Source organism: Nelumbo lutea, chromosome 1 (genome assembly GCF_056320005.1).
Source record: "Nelumbo lutea isolate HS-2025 chromosome 1, American lotus-T2T, whole genome shotgun sequence".
Taxonomy (NCBI): Eukaryota; Viridiplantae; Streptophyta; class Magnoliopsida; order Proteales; family Nelumbonaceae; genus Nelumbo; species Nelumbo lutea.
In genome coordinates, this window is record NC_142684.1 from 42,591,076 (window position 1) to 42,613,939 (window position 22,864).

Below are 22,864 nucleotides of genomic sequence, written 5' to 3' on the forward strand. Positions count from 1 at the left end.
CCCATGTATTTTGATAATAAGAGAGTCATAGAGAGTACTAATCTATATCTAATTATTAAATGGAATGTGCCAAGGTGGCACTTTCCTACTGCTTGGTTTATTCTAAAAGGCACTTTATCTTTTTTTTTTTTTATTAATTTTAAAATTAAACAAAAGTGGTCAATCACCTTTAAGACATTTAACTCTCCTCTTTCCCATCAACTCTTTTAATTATCTATCATTAATTATACCATTAATTCTCTCATTTAATAACTCATGCCATTAATTCTCTCTCCTCTTATTACTCCATTATATGCCTAAAATTCATTAACTTTATCTATATCTAATGTATGGAGCCATATAATGTCTAATGTATAATTTTATATGCATTAGATATATTTTCACTAAATTTTAATTATTAATAAAGATTGTCATAAAAATTATTAATAAAGGTTAATTATATTGAAATGGAGATATTCAATGATATATTATTAGGTTAAATAATCTATTTCCATTTAAAAGCTTGATTTTTAAGTTAATTAATCAAATAATTTGCATTTCAAAATAAATATTATTTACTTCACCCAACAAATAAATTGTGCTTTAAAAATTGACTTGGAGGCTGAATAATTTTTGCCTCTAGGTCATAGGTCAACTATTTAACTATCGGGTTGGACAAGTCAAACCAAAATATGCCATCTATCCATCTATTTGTTTTTAATATTTTTTTATAAATATAACAACTGGATATTGAAATTTTAGGTCAACAATTGAGTTTTTCTTTTTTGGTATAGTGGGGATGCAAAGATCATAAGATATCCAAAAAGAAAAAGATAATCCCCAATCAGACAACTGAGCACAAAGTTAAATCCTCCAAAAAGTATCAATACATTGTATATTATAACCTATGACCCAATAAGTAGGTCAAAAGGGTTAATGGTTCAACTGCCCAAGTTGAACAAGGCAGGTTTTAGGAAATACAAAATTAAAAATAGGGTATAGTGATGGTTTGAAAGGTTAAGCTATTTGATTCAACGATGGATTGAAAACATTGAACAAAACATCATAAAAATTATTATACATTTATATTCCATTTGAAAATAATAAAAAATAATTAACCATAGTAAGAATAATTTAGTAAGTTACTTACATAAAAAAAGAATAATAATTATTTATTTTTATTCATAAAAGATATCAATAAAAAGGAGTAAGATAAATTAATAAAAATAACTTAATTAATAAAAAGGAGTAAGATAAATTAAAAAGTAATATCAATTTAAAATGAATACAAAACTATCTAACAATTATTAGTTTTGTAATTAACTTTTACTAATTTAAAACCAACTTAAGCTCTACTAAAAAAATAAAAACTTAATATAGTTAACTACATTTAATAAGGATTAATAAAAACAAAAGCTAATAAAAATTATTAATTTTAAATATATTTTAATTAAATTTAGTCTATATCAAAGACCACTTGTTCTTGTTTTTAGTTTTTTTTTTTCTTTCAATCTAGTTTAGGGCGATTGATATACTAGCCTATATCAATCTAGTTTTTTTTCAATACGTATCGGCCGACACACCTTGATACATTGTGATATTTTGATCTTTGATATAACCTCTTTGAGTTATCTAACAATCCTATGAAACTCCCCTATGTTTTGACTTTAACAAAAACGTCCCATATTGTTTTGAAAAAAGGTGCAAATTCCTTCCTTCCGTTAGCATTCCAAATAAAATGCTGATGTAATGCATTATTTTTTTTAAATACCATATTTACACTAATTTAAATCAATTTAAAACCCATTTAAAAATAGGAAAATTATAAAAACCTCCTTAGATTTTCTAGCAGCCCTATGAAATTCCCCAATGTTTTGACCTTAACAAAAACCTCCCCTATTGTTTTCAGAAAACGTGCAAATAACTTCATTTTGTTAGCATTCCAAATAAAAAATGTTGATGTAATGCATTAATTTTTTTAAAATATCAAATTTACCCTTAACCAACTTCATTCACATGTAAATTTACTAAAATACCTTGAAAAATGTTTTTTTCCTTTTACTTCACTTTAGCCTTTTTACCTTCATCCAAAAAAAGTAGGACATTTACTCTTTGAAAGTTCTGTAGAAAAATAAATTAGTGGAGGATAAAGTTAAAACTATAAATTGTGTACAATAATGCCTTAACAATGACAAGGGTATTTTGATAATTTAATGCCCTTGCTGCTAAAAAGTCAAGGGAATGAGGTACTTTTTTTTCAAAACTATAAAGAAGGTGTTCATTAGGTCAAAATACAAAGGTTGTTTATAAAATTGTTATAAGATGAGGTTTTTTTCATATGGGAAATTTCTTAAACTATCTCTACTGTTTAGCTAATTGACAAACTATACCCTTACTGTTTAACTATTGTCTTAAGCCACCCCTATTGTTTTTGTCAATTGTCATCGTCATTAAATAAAAATGGAAATGATGAGATATACCTTTTGCCCTTGGTTTCTTCCTCATTTACCTAATTGAAAAAATTTATTGTTCATACGAAGCTAGACAAGCTTGAACGCAGGCATGTTCCTCATCTAAAACTATAAGTGGTCAATGGAGTTTATGGATGCCTGGGCAAAAATGGGGCTATAGATACCAAATTACAAAGTGGGAGAAGACCTAAAGATCAACCTTATCGAACAAGCTCTTCCAAGAGGCCAACAATCAGTTGGGTCTAGTTTGCTTGTTTATTGGAGGAGGAGAATTGGATGGACAAGATTTACTTGGAGGGAGGTTGTCGAAGAGTTCCACCTAGAAATACACAGAAACCCAGAAAACCCACTGACAACAAGTTCCATTGATTAGGACTTTCATAGGGGAGCGAGAGAGAGATGGATGTAAATCAAGGAGGTCACCGAAGAGTTCCACCTAGAAACCCAGACTTCGCCGGATTTGAGTGAGGATAGGGGAAGCTTTGCTGGGCATTTACATCAGAAATGGAAGCCTGAGTGATTATCTTTCCATCTCCTTCAATAGCTCCAATATGTTTTTTCTCTTCAACAGTTACCAAGTTATCGGAAACCCACCATAAAACAGGAGAGATGCTTTGCCCCGACGGTTTTCCTTTTTCTTCAATAGCTCCATTGTGTTTTTCTCTTTAGCAGTTACCAGACCATTGGAGATCCATTGTAAAGCAAGAGATCTGCTCTTCCCCGATGGTTTTCCTTCTCCTTCAACAACTTCAATGTGTTTTTCTCTTCAATAGTTACCATGTCACAGTTGATGCTTTTTCTACTACAGATTTCTCTCTGAGCAGCTTCGGTTACTTTGGCTCGAGCTTCCAAGGAAGCCAACCAATCGATCTTCTTCCTCATTTCTCCACCTATACTCTCCTCAAACTCTCCACCGAAGCAATCAAAGCAAAACCCCATCTCTCTCCCTTTCCCTATCATTGAGTTTCACACTCCAAACGGCACCAAAATGTGCTTATGTATTCCCATTGGCAGCTGAGGGATTTGTGCCATCGAGAATATCAAGGAGAGAAAGAGAGAGAGAGTGACTAGAGGTAGAGGGGGTTGTCGTTGCTAGGCATGTGCATAAAAAATGGAAGTCAGAAGTATAACTTAGATTGGCCACTCTCGCTAAAGTATAACTTAGATTGTAATTGGATAAAGTATACATACTTCGAAATGTCATAGAGATTCATCATCAATTTTTCTTATAAATAAAGCTCATGCATCACATTAGTCTTGACTAGTATTGTAATTAAGTGTGGTAATCTTTAGTAAGCTTCTTTCTGCCAAAAATACATTAAATCAATAATGCTACCAAAGATGATGAAATGGAAGCTTTATTGAGTTATCTGCTTAAGCTACATGATCTCTACACCATCACCACATCTCTCCAAGTGAGGATGTTTCAAGCAATTTAAGAATATCAAGGTTGCTAAAAAACTTAAATAATTTTGGAGCTACTTAAATGTTAACTATTACAATAATTCATTGAGGAGAAAGCTACATCAAGTTGTGCTCAAAATGTGTCAATGTTTTAGGATCTTGATTCAATCAGTTGCATATGATGCACTTTCTTGATACTCAACAAAACTGAACTCAATATAGATAACCTTAGAAATCAATGGCTAGAATAGTTTTGGTTCTTAGGCTTTCTTGAATTTAAACAAGTGATCATAATTAGAAAAATACATATTGAAAGTCAACGAAATTAAGATATCCCAAACCTTTGAATAAGAATTTCCAAAGATTCTAAATGTTGGTTTTTTGTTAGGCAAGATTGATCATGCTCCGTAGGGTAGTCAACTACTTAGAAATGTATAATTGACTAACTATGACAACTGAGGTAAGTTCAGCCTGACTATAAGACATAGTTGACTATCCAAAAATGTAGAATCAACCAATCATGGCATCTACAAATAGAGCAATTTTGCTTGATTCAAAAACAAGAAGCACGAGATTAAAATCAAGTTTGTAAAAACAACTTGTGCTTTTCTTGTTTATATTGTATAGTTGTTTTTAGTATATGCAGTGTGAGGACGGTCTAAGTTCTAGAGACAAGTAGAATGCAAAGGTTAAACCGAGTCTAGGATACTTTGGAAAAGTCCCTTATTGTGCTAGGAGTCTGACTATTTATAGGAAAAAGTAAGGTTTCTTTGGGAATGTGCATGAATCAAGAATTCTAGAATATTCTTCGAATGGTTATGGGTTTGAATCATGGCATCATTGGGATGGTAACACATGTCAGGCTGTGATGTGTGGAATTTGCTCTGATTCCTATGTTCACATGCGCCTATTACGTCACTTTAGGGGGGAGACATACTCTGATTACACTTAATCATTCTTTTAGTTGTTGATTCCCTGAGCTTTGCCTTTGACTTTGGGTCTTTATGAATGAAGTTACATTAGGTTACATCCACGGCAATCTTACTGGGTGAGCTTTGCTGTTTCAAGGTCCGTATTATGTAAGTGTATTCCCTTACAGTTGTAGATCTCTTTACTAAGTTGAGCATTTATAGAGCAACTGTAGTAATTGAATAGTTTGTGCTTTTATTGTTATATCTACCCATTCAGAGCATCTATAAGCAGGTAGGTGTTCAAAGTTTTTGGGCACCATTAAGGTCTTGTCGGCACCTCTATTAAGCCTAACTACACAAGGTCTTATAGGCACCCAGAAGTCTTACTGGTTAAGTCTTGTTTGTACCCACGAAGTCCAATTGGTTTAGGTCTTATAGGAACATATGAAGCCCTAAAGGTTGTAAAAAGCTTTGGTGGCACCCAGAAAGTCTAGCTAATTAGTGAAAATCTTTAGTGATGGTTTGAGGTAGAGGACATAGGCAAGGTTTGCCAAACCTTTATTAAAATTTTGTGTACTTATGTATGTGCTTTTATTTTCTTCAAGCTTTTCAATTTATTTGTTCACTAAATTTACTAACATTCTCTCATAACCACAATAACTTGAGATCTTGCAATCATTGCTTACTTTGTTTCTTTTTCTTTAGATCTATAAGATACAAGAGATCATCTAGTGCAGTTATTAACCTACTAACCTCACTAACTTTATTAACTGCACTAGCTTCTTGGTTCAGCAATTTGGGCTTTATCTACTAGCATCTTCCATCTGTTAACCATTTACATTAACTATTTTACATTTATTTCTTTACAATTGCTTATCTTTATTGTTCATTTATTATTCAACTATGTTTACTTTCAACAGTTAATTTGTTCTTGAGATTCCTATAATATCTAACATGTTCTTGAATCTTAAGTTGATTCAACTTGGATAGTTGGTCTTTATCTTAGCTCCCATCTTGTAGCTGGTCCTTCTCTTGTGGTTAGTCCTCTCTCTCCAGCTACAATGCATATGGCATTTGCTTTTAATGTTCATTTATATTCAATCGTCCATTTATATTTCTGGATTTAATTTAATTTCAATGTTTATTTTATTTGTTTAACTACATTACCACAAACCAGATAGCAGGTTGTAGTATTTGCATGTCTCAACTGCTATCATCTTGTCAGTAGTTATTTGTTCTTACTATTTATATTTGTGACCTTAATTGCAACTCTTGCTATTAGATTGCTTATTTGTTTTTGTAGTTACAACTCATGTTCAATAGTTATGTTACTCATTGAGATCAATATCTTGATTAACTATTGAACTTAACTCACTAAGCCTTTATTTAGGTGCATATTGATTCTAATTATCAAAAAGTTTTAACTTCAATTTTAGGGGAAGAGTTTGAGCTTAACTTGGTTTTAGTCAAAGAATTTAATTTTTAAAGCTCTACCCAATTCACCCCCTCCCCCCTCTCTTAGGTAAGGTCATTGGTCCCAACAACTCTCACTTAACATTTCTTCAAATATGGAGGCATGGGATCAAATCTGCAAAATTATAGGCTCTCCCCATTAATGTCATTGGACCTCACCACAGTCACTTTGATTCCCCCAGCTCCCCCCCCCCCCCCCCCCAAAAAAAAAAAAATAATAATAATAATAATAATATCAATTTAAACTTGAAGGAAGAAAAGAAAGAAAAAGATGAATTTAAAGTCAATTGGGAAAGGCCCTTGGGGTAGGACCATTTAAACTTGTTAAAAAAATGCTCTTCTTGAATCCACCCAAGTTGCAACCCTCCCATTTTCTTTATTTTGTTTATATGTTAAATATACTAGGGATTACCAAAAGATTTTATGTTAAAATATTCAAGGTGAATGGCGGAACCATTAAACCATCAGTTAAGAAGGAAAAAAAGAGTAAATTATAGACTGCAACCCTAGTTTTCAGGGACAGAAAAAAATGCAACAAGAAAAGAAGAAAAGTGGAAAATAACACAAAATATAAAAAACAAAAAATTGCAAAAATATATATATATATATATATATATATATATATATATATATATATATATATATATATATATATATATATATATGCACACACACAAATATACAAAAAATAGAGAATTGCAAAAGAACAAGAGAAAATACAATAAAACACAGAAAATTGTAGATAAAGGAAAAGATAAAAGTATAAAAACATAAAATAGACATTTTCACAATTTTATCTTTACTATGGAGCACAATAAATAAGTTCAGAGTCGGTCTTTGTCCCAAATGAAAATTCGGGGGCTAAAAAAACAATTCAACATTTAACTCAGTTTATACAAAAATGTTCTCAATGTGCAACCGTGGTGATACGTGGTAGGTGTAGGTAGGGTTCATGTGGGCAAGAATTCACGATTGGTTTTTAAGACATGAACCTAAAATGATATCTTTATTTTTTTTAGTTTTATTGATCTGATTATTTTAGAGAAGAAAAAGGAAACAAAAAAATGGATAAGTACAAACAGACCCAATGTAGATTTCTAATTTTCACTAAAGAGCTATAAACATTTAAAATGTCAAAAACCCCTCATTCTACACACAAATCCATTCCAACTGTACTTTGAACCTAAAATGATATCTTTATTTTTTTTAGTTTTATTGATCTAATTATTTTAGAGAAGAAAAAGGAAACAAAAAAATGGATAAGTACAAACAGACCCAATGTAGATTTCTAATTTTCACTAAAGAGCTATAAACATTTAAAATGTCAAAAACCCCTCATTCTACACACAAATCCATTCCAACTGTACTTTGAACCTAAAATGATATCTTTATTTTTTTTAGTTTTATTGATCTAATTATTTTAGAGAAGAAAAAGGAAACAAAAAAATGGATAAGTACAAACAGATCCAATGTAGATTTCTAATTTTCACTAAAGAGCTATAAACATTTAAAATGTCAAAAACCCCTCATTCTACACACAAATGCACCTCACAAATTGACATCAATTCCGAATTGACGCCCATTCCAACTGTACCTTGAACCTAAATCTTTATTTCTCTCTCTTCTAACACACAAAAAGAATGTTGTGCATCTACTTATCACGTTCAGTATTTTAAAACCCGGCCTTTGCAACAATAAAAATCTATGGATTCAAATCATAAATGTCTCAAAATTTAAAATAACTAAATAATACAAAAAATAATCAACTAACCCATTTATCAGGTTAGATGGGTCAATGGTCAACCATTGAAACTAGTAAATAGGGTCCAACCGGCTGGGCTGGATCAACGACGGATTAAAAACAATAATGATCGCGTCAGTATGGTGGGCCCAACTCCCAAGTACATCTTCCCGTCCTTATTGGGCTTTTCATTTTCATTTCTCTTTTCCAAGAGAAAAATGTCCACCTGATTGACTGAAAAAATCATACGGAAGTCTTTCATAACTTTCGTGTCTCAACACCTCAACTTTGATAGTATCACCAGTGGGCCCAAACCTTGGCGGATTTGAATTGATGCAGATAGCAAGTATGCTAGCATCACGGGCCTTATTTACCAGTCACCTTATTATCACAAAAGGAGGATCTTTAAATTATAGATATCTAGCTCCAATCATCAAATAATTTTCTTTTCTAGGTCTTTAGCCCATATTTTAATATGGGGCCCAAATACCGAATTAATGGTTTGGTGGACCCTGATTCCCCTGTAGCTGTAGGCGATCGCATGCCAGTTCAGTAGCATCCCAATCTGACGATGAAGGAGCGTCCTCACTGTAACATTTCTTTCAAAATTCTTCATACCAGTGGGGTCTCTATTGGTTGGGGGTAATTCGTTTTAATTTAAAGGTCATGATCCACTTTACTGAGTCAAAATTCGTAGGAAGAGTGGAAATAGTAAAATTGTATGCAAACTTGTTAATTACAAAAAAAAAAGAAAAAAGAAAAAAACATCTTAGTGTTGTTTGGTTGCCCTTTCTCTTTGGGTTTGGGGTCCAGTTTTTCTTTTCTTATTTTTTTTTCCTTTTCTTTTTATGGATAAGTGTGAACTTTGGGGTAGTGGGCAGCCCAAAAACTGACAGTCCACTTTCCAGATTGATGGGCCGTCCGTCCTGCAGACAGTGAAACCGTGAATGGGAAAACAATGCAGCCTGGACCGGCCCAAGTCCCTTTTCCCATTCATCAAATTTTGAACCTGAGCCTCTCTGAGTCTCACTACATGCTTTTTCCCACTCCTTTATTCAAATTCACAAGGCCTGAGTCCTTGTAGAAAAAGGGTCCTTGGACCACCCAGGAAATGACTGATCAGAGAGAGAGAGAGAGAGAGAGAGAGGAAAAGGAACTGTAACATTACTGATTATCAGGCCTTATCATGTGGGCTCCAAGCTCATAAAGTTATCATCTCATGTTCGTCCTTGTAAAGAGTAATTATTCAATTCTAAGGGGCGTTTCTTACTGGCTATAGTACTAACCCCACAGTAGAACTGTAGAAGTAAATGCCCAAGTCATGACACACAAGGTGAGGAACAAACAAACAAACAAAGAAACAAACCAACTAGCAGAATAAGCAAGCATGTTGTACACAATAGAAACTCGAAATAAAGAAAGAGAGGAAGCACTGAAGAGGCATGCAGGTCATGGTGCTTCAATGCCATCAAACAGCCTTGCATCTTTAGGAGCTTCAACTTCAGAAGGTAGATTCAACACTGGACCAAACATTCCCCATGGAAAAACAAGAAACAATAGATCATAAGAGCCCTTGTGTTCCAAAGAATTCAGAACAGAACTTCATATACAAATTCTATCTAAATTAACTACCCATTTTGCTTCAATCACCAACTCTGTCCTAACCATCCTACTGAAGAAATGGGTTATAATAAATTCACCCAGTTGGGTTGCAGCTTTAAAATGGAAGAAACTTCTCTAAATTGGTCATTTAGTACAGTCCCAAGCTACCATGACTGAACTGCAGGGAGAAGATGAAAACCTCAAGAGGGTGATGGCCAATCCTTTCTGATTTCAAAGCTGTAATTCATGTCCAAATAACACTTGCCATCATCATCTACAAACTGAAACACAGAGAAGAAAATGGGTGTTAAGAAATTAAGCAGCTTCTATTTAAAAGATGCCTGATTTCTGTTGGGGTATTTACCTTGGTTCTTGCAGAGTATGAACCCCTAGCAAACATACCAGAAGGAGTGGTCTCTTCTTCTAGTTCATAAGTGTATGGCTCTTGCTGAGGACTGAAAGTTCCTAGCATCACTCTTGTATTCTCCACTGTCAAGAATTGATCAACAACATTTTAGAGGAAGAAAACTCAGACCAGAAGAAGAAAGATTACAGAATTAAACGACAATGAATGGAGAAATGGAAATTTCTACCTCTGACACCAGTCTTCCAGACAGTGTTTCTATACTTGAGCCCAGAGACAATGTTATTGGAGACAATGAAGGAGAACTTCAGTCTGTAGCGGCTTCCGTCCTTGAGGACAAATGCACAGCCCTTAGAATTTGAAGCAAATGGAATTGGTAAGACCAGATCTGGCCGGCCTGGTGACAGGATTGTGAGGCTCAGAATCTTAACTTCTGGTTCTGCATTTTCTGTTCAAATTCCAAGAAAAAAAAGTGACAGATCTGCTTGAGAAATCAAATACTGCAGGAACGACAAAATTCACTCTAATTAATGAAATGTTGTACCGAATTTGAACTAGAACTTGGGTGTAATAAAAATTCTCAACTGGGTCTCTGAGAGAAAAGAATCTACAGAATTCTAATTACAGGATAGGATTTGCATACCTCCAACTGCAGATAAATCCACACTTCCAAGAAGTTGTTCTTTCCATCTCCTCAGACTCTCATCATCCTAAAATATAAACTATTCATATTAGCAAAGGGTACCCATTTAAGAAAATGGAGAATGCAGACAAGAAAAACAAGGGAAAAACCAGTAAGAAAAAAAGACCATCATGAGACCTTGTCTTTTTCCATCTGTTCTTTGAGGCTGAACTGAGGCCCAAGGTCTAATTCTTTCTCAGCTTTCGACTTGGCGTCGTCGTCTTCATCATCTACATCATCGATGCCATCATCGTCATTCTCTGTAGAAGACAGAGAAGCAGAGCTGAACTTCCTACTGAGGTTCTCTGTTTCATCCTCATCAGCTAGCTCTCCCTGTTGTGCACAGTTGTTGCTTTTCGTGATGCTCTTCTCCCCTTCTTTCTCCATTCCAGTAGGATTGAAGGGAATATCCTTGGAGCCAGAGAGAGCTCCCATAACAGCCGACATTTTGCAGAAAACAAACCCAAAAAAAGCAAAACCAGAAAGGGAAAGAGAGGAGAAAACAGAGAAGAACAAATCTTTGTTCAACGTCTGCCCTCTTATCTCCCCCAAAGAGGCTATTTGGCTGGTTCTCTCTCTCTCTCTCTCTCTCTCTCTCTCTGAGGAGGATGAAGGTGATGGGGTTTCGTTGTTTTTGAGGGTGGGTGCCGGCTAGTGTTGGAGTTGGAGGGGGCACCTTATCTGAAGGAAAACAGCAGTTAGAAGATGACCAAGTTTGGAGGAGAAACCGCTAAATTTGGGAAGGCAGGTCGCAGAGGGTAAACTCTCTCTCTCTTTTTGGATTGTTTATACTTTATATTTTGGGTTGAGAATGGATGACTATTATTATTATTATTATTATTATTATTATTATTATTATTATTATTATTATTATTATTATTATTATCATGCGTAAGTTGCATGTAGAGAAACAAGAGTGAACTTAGTGAATTAGTTCTTGTTCACGAGATGAACAGTTTCTCTCTCTCTCTCAATTTCTATACATATCCATACATATATACACTCAAGTAATTCATAATGGATGTTTCTTTGAGAGAAAAAAATGAAAATAAATGATAAGATGGTAAGCAAATAGGATGTATCCCTTTAACTACCTCCCCCTTCCCCACTTCCCACCCAACCCATGAAACAATTGATTAAAAATAACAAAATTAAGTCTATATAAATCATGAACTCTTATCTTCTCATTTCTTTTGTCAATTCATAAACCTCTAAAACCACTACACTATGTTATAATGATTTTAGAGATATACTTCTACTGTTCTACAAAGAAGGCTACATTTACAAAATGTTGGGTTGCTTTCATCATTGAGTATGGAAAAGGGCCTAAAGTGAAAGAATGGTAGGATCTATCTAATGGACACCATAAAGGTTGCGAAATGGGTGGGCGAATTTCAAAAATTTTCCTACCTTCTCCCAACTAGGAATCATATTCCCTAAATTTAGAATACAATATTCAAGGATCCTACTTGAACCATAATCAAACCAGATCTGTACCAAAAGACAAATGGGAGGAATATACCTGATCCGGAGAAGCACTATCTCCCAAAGTTAGTGTTCACGCCCAAAGAATGCTCCAAGATCCGTTCCTGCTGAAGATGACACAGCTGTGGATGGAACAGAACCAGCAGGGTGCGTCCTACACACTAGATCCTTCGCAAGTATCCTCTAGAAGCACTAAACAGTGAATCTATTTCAGTCTTTCTTGCAAGACTGATGTCAAGAACAGATTTCTTGACTTTCTTTTCTGCAAAGATCTAATCTTGCAAAGGAGATGGCGGCGGTAGGAGGAGAACTCTAAAGGCGAAAAGGCTGAACTGCCTTTTTTTTTTTTTTTGGAGTATGAGATCTAATCTCAATTCGCAGGAACCTTTCTTGCGATTTCTCTTGGTTTGAAATCTGTTGTATTTCTCTCTTTCTTTTTTTGTTAGGGTTTCTCCTCCTTTCTTCTGGATTAAGAAACCTCCTAATTAGGAGTTATCCCAATCCAAATCAGTATTTGGATAGGGGATAATCTTAATCCTATCTGCATATAAAGTTAGCTTACTCCCGATCTTATTAGGAGGTTACCAGATTCAAATCTAATTTAAATTTGGTCTCCAAGAGTGGATAAGGCTAAAGGCCCAATCCTTTTACTAACATTAATCTCAGATTCGCCCCAAGGATGGATGATCATATTAGCCCACCTTGAAATGGGCTTCTGGCCCATTAAGTGTTCAGTGTCTAATTACTTTCCAATCTGCTGCCCAATTGGGCTTCTTTGTATGGCGTGGGACCCAAGCATTGATCTACACACCAGCCACATGGGTTCAGTCCAGCCTTTAATTCAAGGCCCATCCAAATTCACTGAAAAACTCAATGAACCCCTTGAGTCCATCATATGGACCCTATGGGCCCAACACTTACATTAAGTGGTCCCTGGGCCAAGCCATCTTATAAAAACCCAGGGACTGTGGGCAGGTGCAAGATTAGCCAATCAGGTATTATCCTCAATGGTCTTACACTTAACCTCTCAGCCCTTAATGATCAAGCACTGCTTGACAAGAGAGGACCTCTCCCTCGGCTGCAAGGAACAGTGCCGCACTCTCCTCTCACATGGATCCCGGGAATTAAAACCATTTGCAAATAATTTGAAACCGTACATATATATAAATATATTAATTTTGCAAAACAAAATTCCAACGATTGAAATCAACTGCCGGCAGTTTGGTTTCCATCAGAGAGAGTGCAGTCCCAATCATTACCCTTTGTCCGACAAAGTGGCTGATTCTGTCACTATGATCACCCACTCAGATGAATTCTCAAACTGCCCCAACATACCCAGGTTTTGATCCCCGCTAAGGATCTCACTGATTGGCATATCAAAGGCAGCCTGATCCAACACCTAGTGAAATGTCATAATCGAGTCTAGGGGTCAGGTGTAACTTTCCAGTTTTGCCCATCTATCTCCAAGGTCCAGGGCAAGACTGAAAATCTGGTCCGGTTCAAGGATTCAAGTAATCCCATACTGCATGTGCCTCGAGTCTTACCCTAGTGGCTGAGACAGGCCATCCCAACACTTGGTGGCACATCAATATCAGCCTTGGCAGGATAAATCTCCCCAGACTTATCCAATGGCTGTGAACATTTAAAACTAACACGAGTCTCTATAAATGTCCAGTTTTAGGGTTTTACACAGTATTAAACCAAACAACATGAATCAAACCTGCACTTTATTTATTTCCACTAAATAACAAAAGTACATCAAATCAGATTGAAGCTAAGGGCATACAAAAACTGTCTAACATAAAGGTCATTACCCAATGCTGTCCTAGCTACCTGGTGATTGATGTTGTACGATTCGAGGTGTGTTGAATTGAACACATAACAAATAATCTTGTCAATTGGACGAAGCCAAGGTGGAAGGACAAAGTCATACACTGAGGAGATTTGCAAATAGAGAGGAATCAAAGGCCCGAGGATGAGGTCTTCGGGAAGGCACTCTGATGCTCAAGTCAATAATAGGGATGAAGTTAGTCGAGCAAAGCCATAGAGGACCAGCTGGTTCGAGTTGAGGAGAACAATAAAAGAGCAAAAGGGCGCTTCTTCTTGTCTGTTTGGGACTCTACTTCTCTACGAAGTCTTCGATGATGTAGTTGTCTACATAGGTGGTCAGCGTGCTTGCATAGTCCAAACATGTTAACCATGGAAGCATCCATGTGGCAACTTTGGCCAACTAGGGCACCACCCAAATTTGAAGAACTTTTGAAGTGCTCAGCTGAGAACTTAGTTTATTTCTTTAGCTGGTCAAAGCTTCGTTGGACTAGTGAACAAACCGACATGCTAGTTCAAGATTTCTACTGTTGATTGTATAAATCAATGGTCACACCATTTTGTCTTCCCAATCTTACATGCATGCGGAGTGCAATAGCACATTTGGACCGTTGGTCAGGTTTGATCTTGACTATTGGCTGCCTCTATATAAGGAGAAGGGGGCAAGCCATTTACTTTGTCATTTTCAGTTCATCCTTCCTTGGTGCTTCAAGTGTTTCAAGCTCTTCTTTACCTTAGTAAGATGTCTTCCACTTGTCCTTTTCTTACTTTTCTTTGATTTCTAGAAGCTTTACCTCGCGCCGAGGGGGGGGGTGAGCATGAGCTGAGGCCCCAATAGGAGGCCGTCGAGGTTAGGGTTCCTGAAACTGATGCCAATGTGGCTCAGGCCAACGAGGAGTTTTGTGAGGGCACAACCGAGGCTATGGCAACTAAGGTCCCTAAAGAGGTCAAAGTCAGGGGGAGTGCCGATGTTGATGTTGGAATTCTGTCAAAGGAAGAGGAGCAGGGCACCCCTTTGAGGTTTAGGGAGCACTTCACTTCGACCCCCTATAAGCTATCAACCGAAGACATGATTCGGATCAGGGAAAAGTATATCATTCCCAAAGAGTTTGACTTGAGGTTTCTGGGGATAGGTGAGAGGGTGACCTCAATCTATCTTGGTAAGATATATGTGTATGAGCACAATCTAATCATGGGCCTAAGGTTTTCATTAGATTAGGGTGTTGTGACCGTGCTGAGGTGGCACCACGTCCAACCCTTCCAACTAATGTCAAACAACTTTTGGTACTTGGTCGGGCTTCTTTGTTATTGTACCATTCATGACATAGAGATCACCCTATCGATGTTCAAACATTTTCTTCACTTAAAGAAACACCAACAAGGCTATTACTATTTGTCAACTCAGTTGAACACCAAGGTGCTTGTCAAAGCCCCTTCCTTGGTTAAACACTAGAAGGAGGGCTTCTTCTTCGTGAGGCACTGAGACAACTAGCCATTCCCTTTTGAGCTAGTCATCATGAGGACAAAAGAAAAGGCCCTGACCAAAGCTGAGTTGTTAAAGGATAAGGTGGCTGCCATCCTTGAGGCAAATTGTGAGGGTTCATGTTTAGGAGTACACCTTGTCTGCCATGTTGATCCATGTCGGGCTGATGCGGCCCTCGACTGGTCAGATTTGACTTGGCATGGTTTTCACATCCACTTTTTAGCTTTTCTATTGAGTGTTGATTGTCTCCCTTTCATGTCGTGCAAATACAGATATGGTCGGCGTCAACACTAAGAAGATGAGGTGTTTGTAGGCCACAACCCAGAGGAAGGTGGCAATTGTTACTACCGTGCAAGCTCTCAACAGTGTTCCACGGAATGTACCACTCGGCAGTCAAAGAGGCCAAGGACTTCAGAGGTGATGGTCAATGTGGATTTTGAGGAGGTGCCCCCTCAACACTATCGTTAGCAATCAACTCCACAAGGGAGCCTTTAGGATCAAGCTGTAACCAGAGGAGGAAAGGAGGATGTCATCTACATGGCAACCTAGAGTGTTTGAACTGGAGATACTTTGGGAACTGAGGGTGTGGCTAAGAAGATTGCATAGGGCATTATGTTACCCGAGATCTAGAGGGAGGCCATCTGCCATACTATCGAATTTTTGGTGAGTTCGGCCTTGCATCAGACCATGGTTGTAAGTGTTTTTTTTTTCTTTCATTTTTTTATTGGCACCTTTCTTTCCACAAGTTGTGTGGTTGGTCTTGGTTTGGTTGACTACATATGCAACCTTCGTCAATTAGCCAAGGTAAGAGAGGTTGAGAATGCACAACTGAAGGCAAAGCCTATCGAGGCAAAAAAAGTCATGGAGGACAAGGAGGATGGCCTTAAGAAGCTAAAGAGTTGTGTTCACGAACTGAAGGAGACAAGGGAGAGAGCAAAGAAGGCAAAGGAGGAGGACGAGGTGAGGGTGACTCAGGAAAAGGAAGAGGTTGTCACCGAATACAAGGCCTCAAAGGGCTTCTAGATTCAGTTGGATGATTATGCTACTGACCACCTGGTGATTGATGTTGTCCCAACTATCTAGTGATTGATGTACGATCTTAGGTGTGTTGAACCGAAAACGTAGTAGATAATCCTACAAAGTAGATGAAATCAAGGTGGAAGGACAAAGTTGTGCATCAAGGAGATCTACAAACAGAAAGGAATCAGAGGCCTGAGGATGAGGTCCCCAAGAAGGCACTCCAACCCTCAAGTCAATAATAAGGTGATAAAGCTAATCGGGCCACGTTATTGAGGACTAGCTGGTCCAAGTGAGGAGAACAATAAGAGATAAAGAGTGCTAGAGTTCAGAGAGTTAAAGGTCATTTACCATGACGGGGGGTCTTCAAGAGAATCTACCTTCCCCAACGAGGATGCTTCTCCTTGTACATGTGGGACTTTGCTTCTCTGTGAGGTCTTCAGTGGCATAGGTGTCCGCTTAGATGGCCAATGTGCTAATACGGTCCGAAGACGTTGGCTATGGAAGCATCAATGTGGCAACTTCAGCCAATTAGGACACCACCTAAATAGTGATTTTAGAGGGGTAGATTGGATACAGTCCTAAACTATGGCAATGGCATTTTTTTTGGTACAAAGTAATTGTTTTCAAACTCGAACATACATTCTCACACTTGCTATCTTGAAATTATACCATAATACCAAGTAATGTCTCAGTCAAATAATTACATTAAGCCTATTGAAGAAGCTTATTTAGTTTAGTTACCTTGGAAGTATTTATTTAATTTAGTTATTGAAAAATTTATGTGGATTGAATTTCAAGGCATATGTTAGGGTTTTGGTGAGTAGTTTCCCTTTTGGGTACCAACTTAACCACTTATGGACATCTTTCCAGTGGTTTTGGTTATTACATATATAATATATAAATGAAAAAACATGTATTAATTTGGGTTTGTAAGAGACAAGATATGCTGGTTTTAGAAGATTATAGTTATAAATAATTTATATTTCTTTGAACATTTCTATCAAAGGAGATCGATTTACGGTGTATTGCTTAGAGTGTTTCATGTTTTGGAGTATGAGGAATTTCTCTATGTTGGCTCATAATAGTACTTCTCTAGGGAAAAGAGAGTTTCCCTTTTAACTTTTATATGTAGTTATCATTATTTGTAACTTTTTCTTGGCTTATTTGGTAGTGTTTTTGTCCATTGGCCTTTGTAAGTTGTTCTTTCAAAGGTTCAGGTTTGATTCGGGTGAGAGTATACCTGACTTGAACTCATAAATAAATGTGTTGAACCAATTGTCAAACAAACCCTATAGGGTTTGTAATGACAGGCCTAGAACTAACCCAATAATTAATTGGGACTATTGGGCTGATTAATAAGACATTATTATATTTTTAGCCTATAATTTGACAATAAACCTACAAATTTGTTGAACATGATAACATAACAATATTATAAGCATTATGACAAAGACATGCATCAGATCATACTAGGAGTATCCTTGTAATATGTGTGGGTGGTGAGATAATGTTACAAGGGAGGTCTACCTAAAAGATGGTAGATTACCGAGGAGGTGGGAGAGGATGTAAGGATATAGGCTAGGACAAGGTAACAAGGAACTCTAAAGGCTGGATTGCTTGGGTTTTTGTAGTGCTCCTAAGGTGATTTCATGTGGAGGGATTTAAGCCTCTCTTATTTATAGAGGGAGAGGTTTAGCTATAAAAGGGAACAAGGGGAATGACAAAAGGGAAACTTTCTTGTCCCAAAAAAGTGGTTATAATTTGTTAGACATAAAATGGGTAAGCAACTCAGGGTTTTTCCACATGTCCATGAGGTCTCTTAGGATTAAGAATCTCTATCTTTAGAGTTCACATGTGAGTATGTTTATAGTTATAGCACTTTTTGAAAATTCACACATAGCCACGTGGGATGGCACCCTTCTGTAAAACACTTAAGTATTTACATGCGGCATCATAGATAGACTATCATTGTTGTGGCGCTAGGCGTTGCCTAAGTGGCATCGTGCAATGTCAGGTTAAGTGATGGGATGAATGAGATAGCGTGTGATTCGTTAGTTGCAATGTGATGTTTGCCGCTATCATCACAATGTCTTTTCTTGCAGTTATGTGTTCTGGGTGACATTGCTATTGATAAGAAGATAAGCAGGTTCATCACAAGTATCATTGTAGGTTTTATAAGGTTTTGGGAGTCATAAAGTTTTGTGATTTCAATTACCAATTGTGTAATTTGTACTAACTCTAGTAATGAATGTAGTCTTCATTGCAGGTATGTGATCGTTACCTTTGCATTATTATGACCCTCCTTATCACAGGTTTAGTGATGGTTGTCTACATGTACTTACAATATGCTAATGTATAATTGTATATATAATCAATTTAAGTCTTAATTGGGTTGGAACAGCTAAAATAGGAGTGGGCAATAGGGTAGGGATCATATTCTCCTTCCCCTACTTCAATTCCCACTAGGGATAAAAATTGTCCTCCATCCCTGATCCCTGACGGAGGAAAGTTCCCTACAGGGACCCGAATCCCTAAAATTTTTTAATTAAATAAAAGAAAATAAAATTTTAAAATATGAATAATATTTTAAACATATTTTGATAGATATATAATATAAATAATATCATATAAAATCATATATATATATATATATATATATATATATATCATACATAGGAGTCAGGGCAGAGTGGGGACTTCATTCCCCATCCCCGACCCCATCAAGTCAAGGAGGTCGAGTACTCGGCAAGGATGAGGAAAATTGTCATCCCTAAACTAAAACCCATTTCAATCCAATTATAATCAGCACACGTAATGCAAACCTAGACCTATATAATTGGGTTGGTTTAGTTTAGTTCTGTCATGTTTACTTGACTCATTGATAGCCCTATTTATGGTTAATAGGTTTATGGGAGGGGGGTTTAAGCATGTGAACATTTTATTTGTTTAAGATGATTGAAACAATAAATCGTCTTACTTGTGGAGAAGGTGTCTCAAACCAAAGCCGTGATGGAAAAAACAAAGCAACAATTTGTGAACATATGTACCCTTTTGATTAAAAAATGACTTTTCAATACTACTTATCTGCTGATTCTTGTTATTCCAATGATAGCCACATTTTGAATAGACTAGTAAGCATGTACGTGCTTTACATGTGGTAATTCTAGATGATAATAACAATAGTAATAATGTATCAAAAAATTTTTATAAATATATAATTTTATTTTTATTTTTATATGCCCTTTGCTTTTTATTATTAATCAGATGCATATTGCAAAATCCAAATCTAATTACATAAACACTTCATCTAAATATGTGATAATCAAATCAAGTTGTGCAGTTTTAAGTATCATTGATAGGTCTACCTACTTGGTTAGACTCTTATTTTTATAATATTTTATTTTTTGGTGTTTTTTGTTCATTTATAAAAATGTAAGATTTAAATAGAGGGAATTGAATGAGGTGAAAAGTAGTATTTCAATTTACAATTTAAACCTCACAATTAAATAAAGACTAAATTAAAAAATGAGTATTTTAGTCAAAAGAAAGTTCCACAATCTTATTTATATTTTTAATAGTAATGTAAATATAGGTGTGTTCAAATTTTCCTATATTTTTTTATATTTCTATGTAAAAATAATTATATATGTCACACTTACTTTTTATTTGATATAATTATTAATTAATATTATATATGTGCATGAATGATTTTTTGCAACATTTATGTATTTTTTTTCATTTTTGTATTTTTATACTTCATTAATTTTTATTATTTATTTATGATATTAAATGTTAATACATTTGACCCAAAAGTTGAAGTATTGATCTTAGCCAAATAGTAAAATAATTTCATTTTTATTCAGTTCTAAAGTATGTATTTCATTTTCATTATCAATAAAATTAATTCTTTTTATTACAGTTAGTTTTTTTTTTAATTTGATTAATAAAAGTATCATAAATGTGTCTAATTTTTTCTATATTTTTTATAATTTTCTATATTTATTTCTATTTTAAAATTTTCATTACCTAACTCGACTTCATAGGCTTATCAATTTGATTTGAATGGTTAAATTGCTTAGCCATCACTTGGATAAAGAATTTTTTTTTGTTTTTTTTAGTCAATTTTAAAATATATGGGTTTGTATTATTAAAAATTGACATAGATCTAATTAGTATCATTTATTGGTGAAAAATAACTTAAATATAGGGTTTAATAAGAGAAAATGGGAGTTGCTTAATACTTTTAAGTGCAAGACTTAATGAAAGGGAATTAAATGAAGTGGAAAGTAATAATTGAAGTTACATTTTCAACCCTTACAAAAACAAAGAAATAGAGGGTAATTTTAGTCCAAAAATACTTCCACTCTGCATCCACACTTTTATATATACTACAAATCTTTTTTCATTTGTTCATTTGTTAAAAATGTAAGATTTAAATAGAGGGAATTTAATGAGGTGAAAAGTAGTAATTCAATTTACAATTCAAACCTTGCAGTTAAATAGAGGCTAAATTCAAAACTGAGTATTTTAGTTAATTTTTTAAAAATCGAACCAAAAAGAATGATCGAACCGTTTTGTCCTGGGAACTAGTCAGGTCATCGGTTCCGTTTTAGCCCTAGACCACTATTTTACAAAAAAACCATTGAAATGGTTAGAGAACTGTTAATCCAAACAATTTAATCGTTAAAATGTTGACCTGGTTCTTGGGTTTCTTTCAAACTAATTCCATTTTTTATTTATTTTAAAAATAGAAATTAGAAAATAAAAAAAAATGATAAAAGAAACTTTCATATCTCAAATCTTGTTTAATTATTCCCAATGACCAAAATTAGTTAGGGTTTTTAGTTATTCTATTTTGATTTTGAGTTTTCTTATTTCTATGATTCCTTTTAAATTGTAACAAAAAAATAAAACAACTCCAATGAAGAAATTGAAAACGTGATGCAAGAGATGAGATATCAAACACATATGTTATATTAAAATCTGAGATACACAAATGAATCAAATTATTTGGAATATGAGAAAGATTTAGAGAGATGTAAGAAGAGGGCAAATAGTGTTGTAGCAACAATTGAACTGCTAACTCAGAAACTAGGAGCCAAATTGGTTCTAATTTTTTGTCAGTTTTTAAAACATTGATTTTAGTCAAAAGAAAGTTCTACAATTTTATTTATATTTTTAATAGTAGTGTAAATATAGAATTATAGATGTATTCAAAATTTTCTATATTTGTTTACATTTTTCGTAAAAATAATTCAAATATGTCACACTTACTTTTTATTTAATATCATAATTAATGAATATTATATGTGTGCTTGAATGTTTTTTTTTTGCAACATTTATGTTTTCTTTTTCATTTTTGTATTTTTATATTTTATTATTTTTATTATTTATTTTGGACATTAAATATTAATACGTTTGACCCAAAAGTTGAACTATTGATCTTTGCCAAATAGTAAAACAATTTCATTTTAGGTTAGTTCTAAAGTATGTAGTTCGTTTTCATTATCAATAAAAATAATTATTTTTATTACATTTATTTTTTTAATTTGATTAATAAAAATATCATAAATTCTATCTTTTTTTATATTTTTGTAATTTTCTATATTTATTTTTATTTTAAAAATTTTGTTACCTAACTATGACTTCATAAGTTTATCAATTTGATTCAAATGGTTGAATTTCTTAGCCAGCACTTGGATGAAGAATGTTTTTATTTTTTAGCCAGTTTTAAAATATATGAGTTTATATTGTTAAAAACTTGACATAAATCTTATTAATACCACTTATTGGTGAAAAATAACACAAATATAGGATTTAATAAGAGAAAATGGGAGTTCATACCTTTAAGTATAAGACTTAATGAGAGGGGATTAAATAAGGTGGAAAGTAATAATTGAAGTTACATTTTCAACACTTACAATTAGAGATGTATTAAATATACAGGTTATTATAGTAGCTATTAAAGCTGACATTAAAACTATAATAAAATGAATTTTATACGCTTTCTCAAGCAACAAAATAAAGGATAATTTTAGTACAAAAAAAGTTTCAGACTACATTCACACTTTTATATATGGTATAGATTATATCCCCAATAGTTAAACAAGTAAATGAACGGTTGGGACAACAATCTGAACAATCACAATGTGTCCTCTTTTTCTCTCTCTCTCTCTCTCTCTCTCTCTCTCTCTCTCTCTCTTTAATGTTACATATAAAAAAAAGTTGTTATTTAATCAATAAAACCAACAAAATAACAATATCATTACTTTAATTGCATGTTAAAAGGCAAAAAACAATATATATTTCTTTTTCTGGTAGACGATATGAGCAATTCAATGTGTCACTAATAATATTAACAAACCAATCAAACCAATAAGATCTCTCGTTTTTCCACAACGAAAAATACTGGAGAAGCCTAA

General features: G+C 34.6%; 1 protein-coding gene across 1 annotated transcript; it reads right to left on the reverse strand.

The window, feature by feature from the left end:
• Window positions 1-9,121: 9,121 nt before the first annotated feature.
• On the reverse strand, window positions 9,122-11,591 carry LOC148874414 (rho GDP-dissociation inhibitor 1-like). The gene is made up of 6 exons (XM_088963806.1): window positions 10,766-11,591; window positions 10,589-10,655; window positions 10,175-10,393; window positions 9,946-10,070; window positions 9,781-9,862; window positions 9,122-9,499 (listed from the first exon to the last, which is right to left on the reverse strand). The coding sequence occupies exons 1-5, from the start codon at window positions 11,072-11,074 to the stop codon at window positions 9,782-9,784; spliced, it is 801 nt and encodes a 266-aa protein (XP_088819932.1). The 5' UTR covers window positions 11,075-11,591; the 3' UTR covers window positions 9,122-9,499; window position 9,781.
• Window positions 11,592-22,864: the final 11,273 nt, after the last annotated feature.

Coding starts and splice junctions, on each gene's coding strand:
- LOC148874414 (XM_088963806.1), bottom strand. CDS start 11,074: ATGTCGGCTGTTATGGGAGCTCTCTCTGGCTCCAAGGATATTCCCTTC. Junction 10,394..10,588: donor GGATTTATCTGCAGTTGGAG/GTATGCAAATCC, acceptor GAATTTGAACAG/AAAATGCAGAACCAGAAGTT. Junction 10,071..10,174: donor CTGGAAGACTGGTGTCAGAG/GTAGAAATTTCC, acceptor AATTCTTGACAG/TGGAGAATACAAGAGTGATG.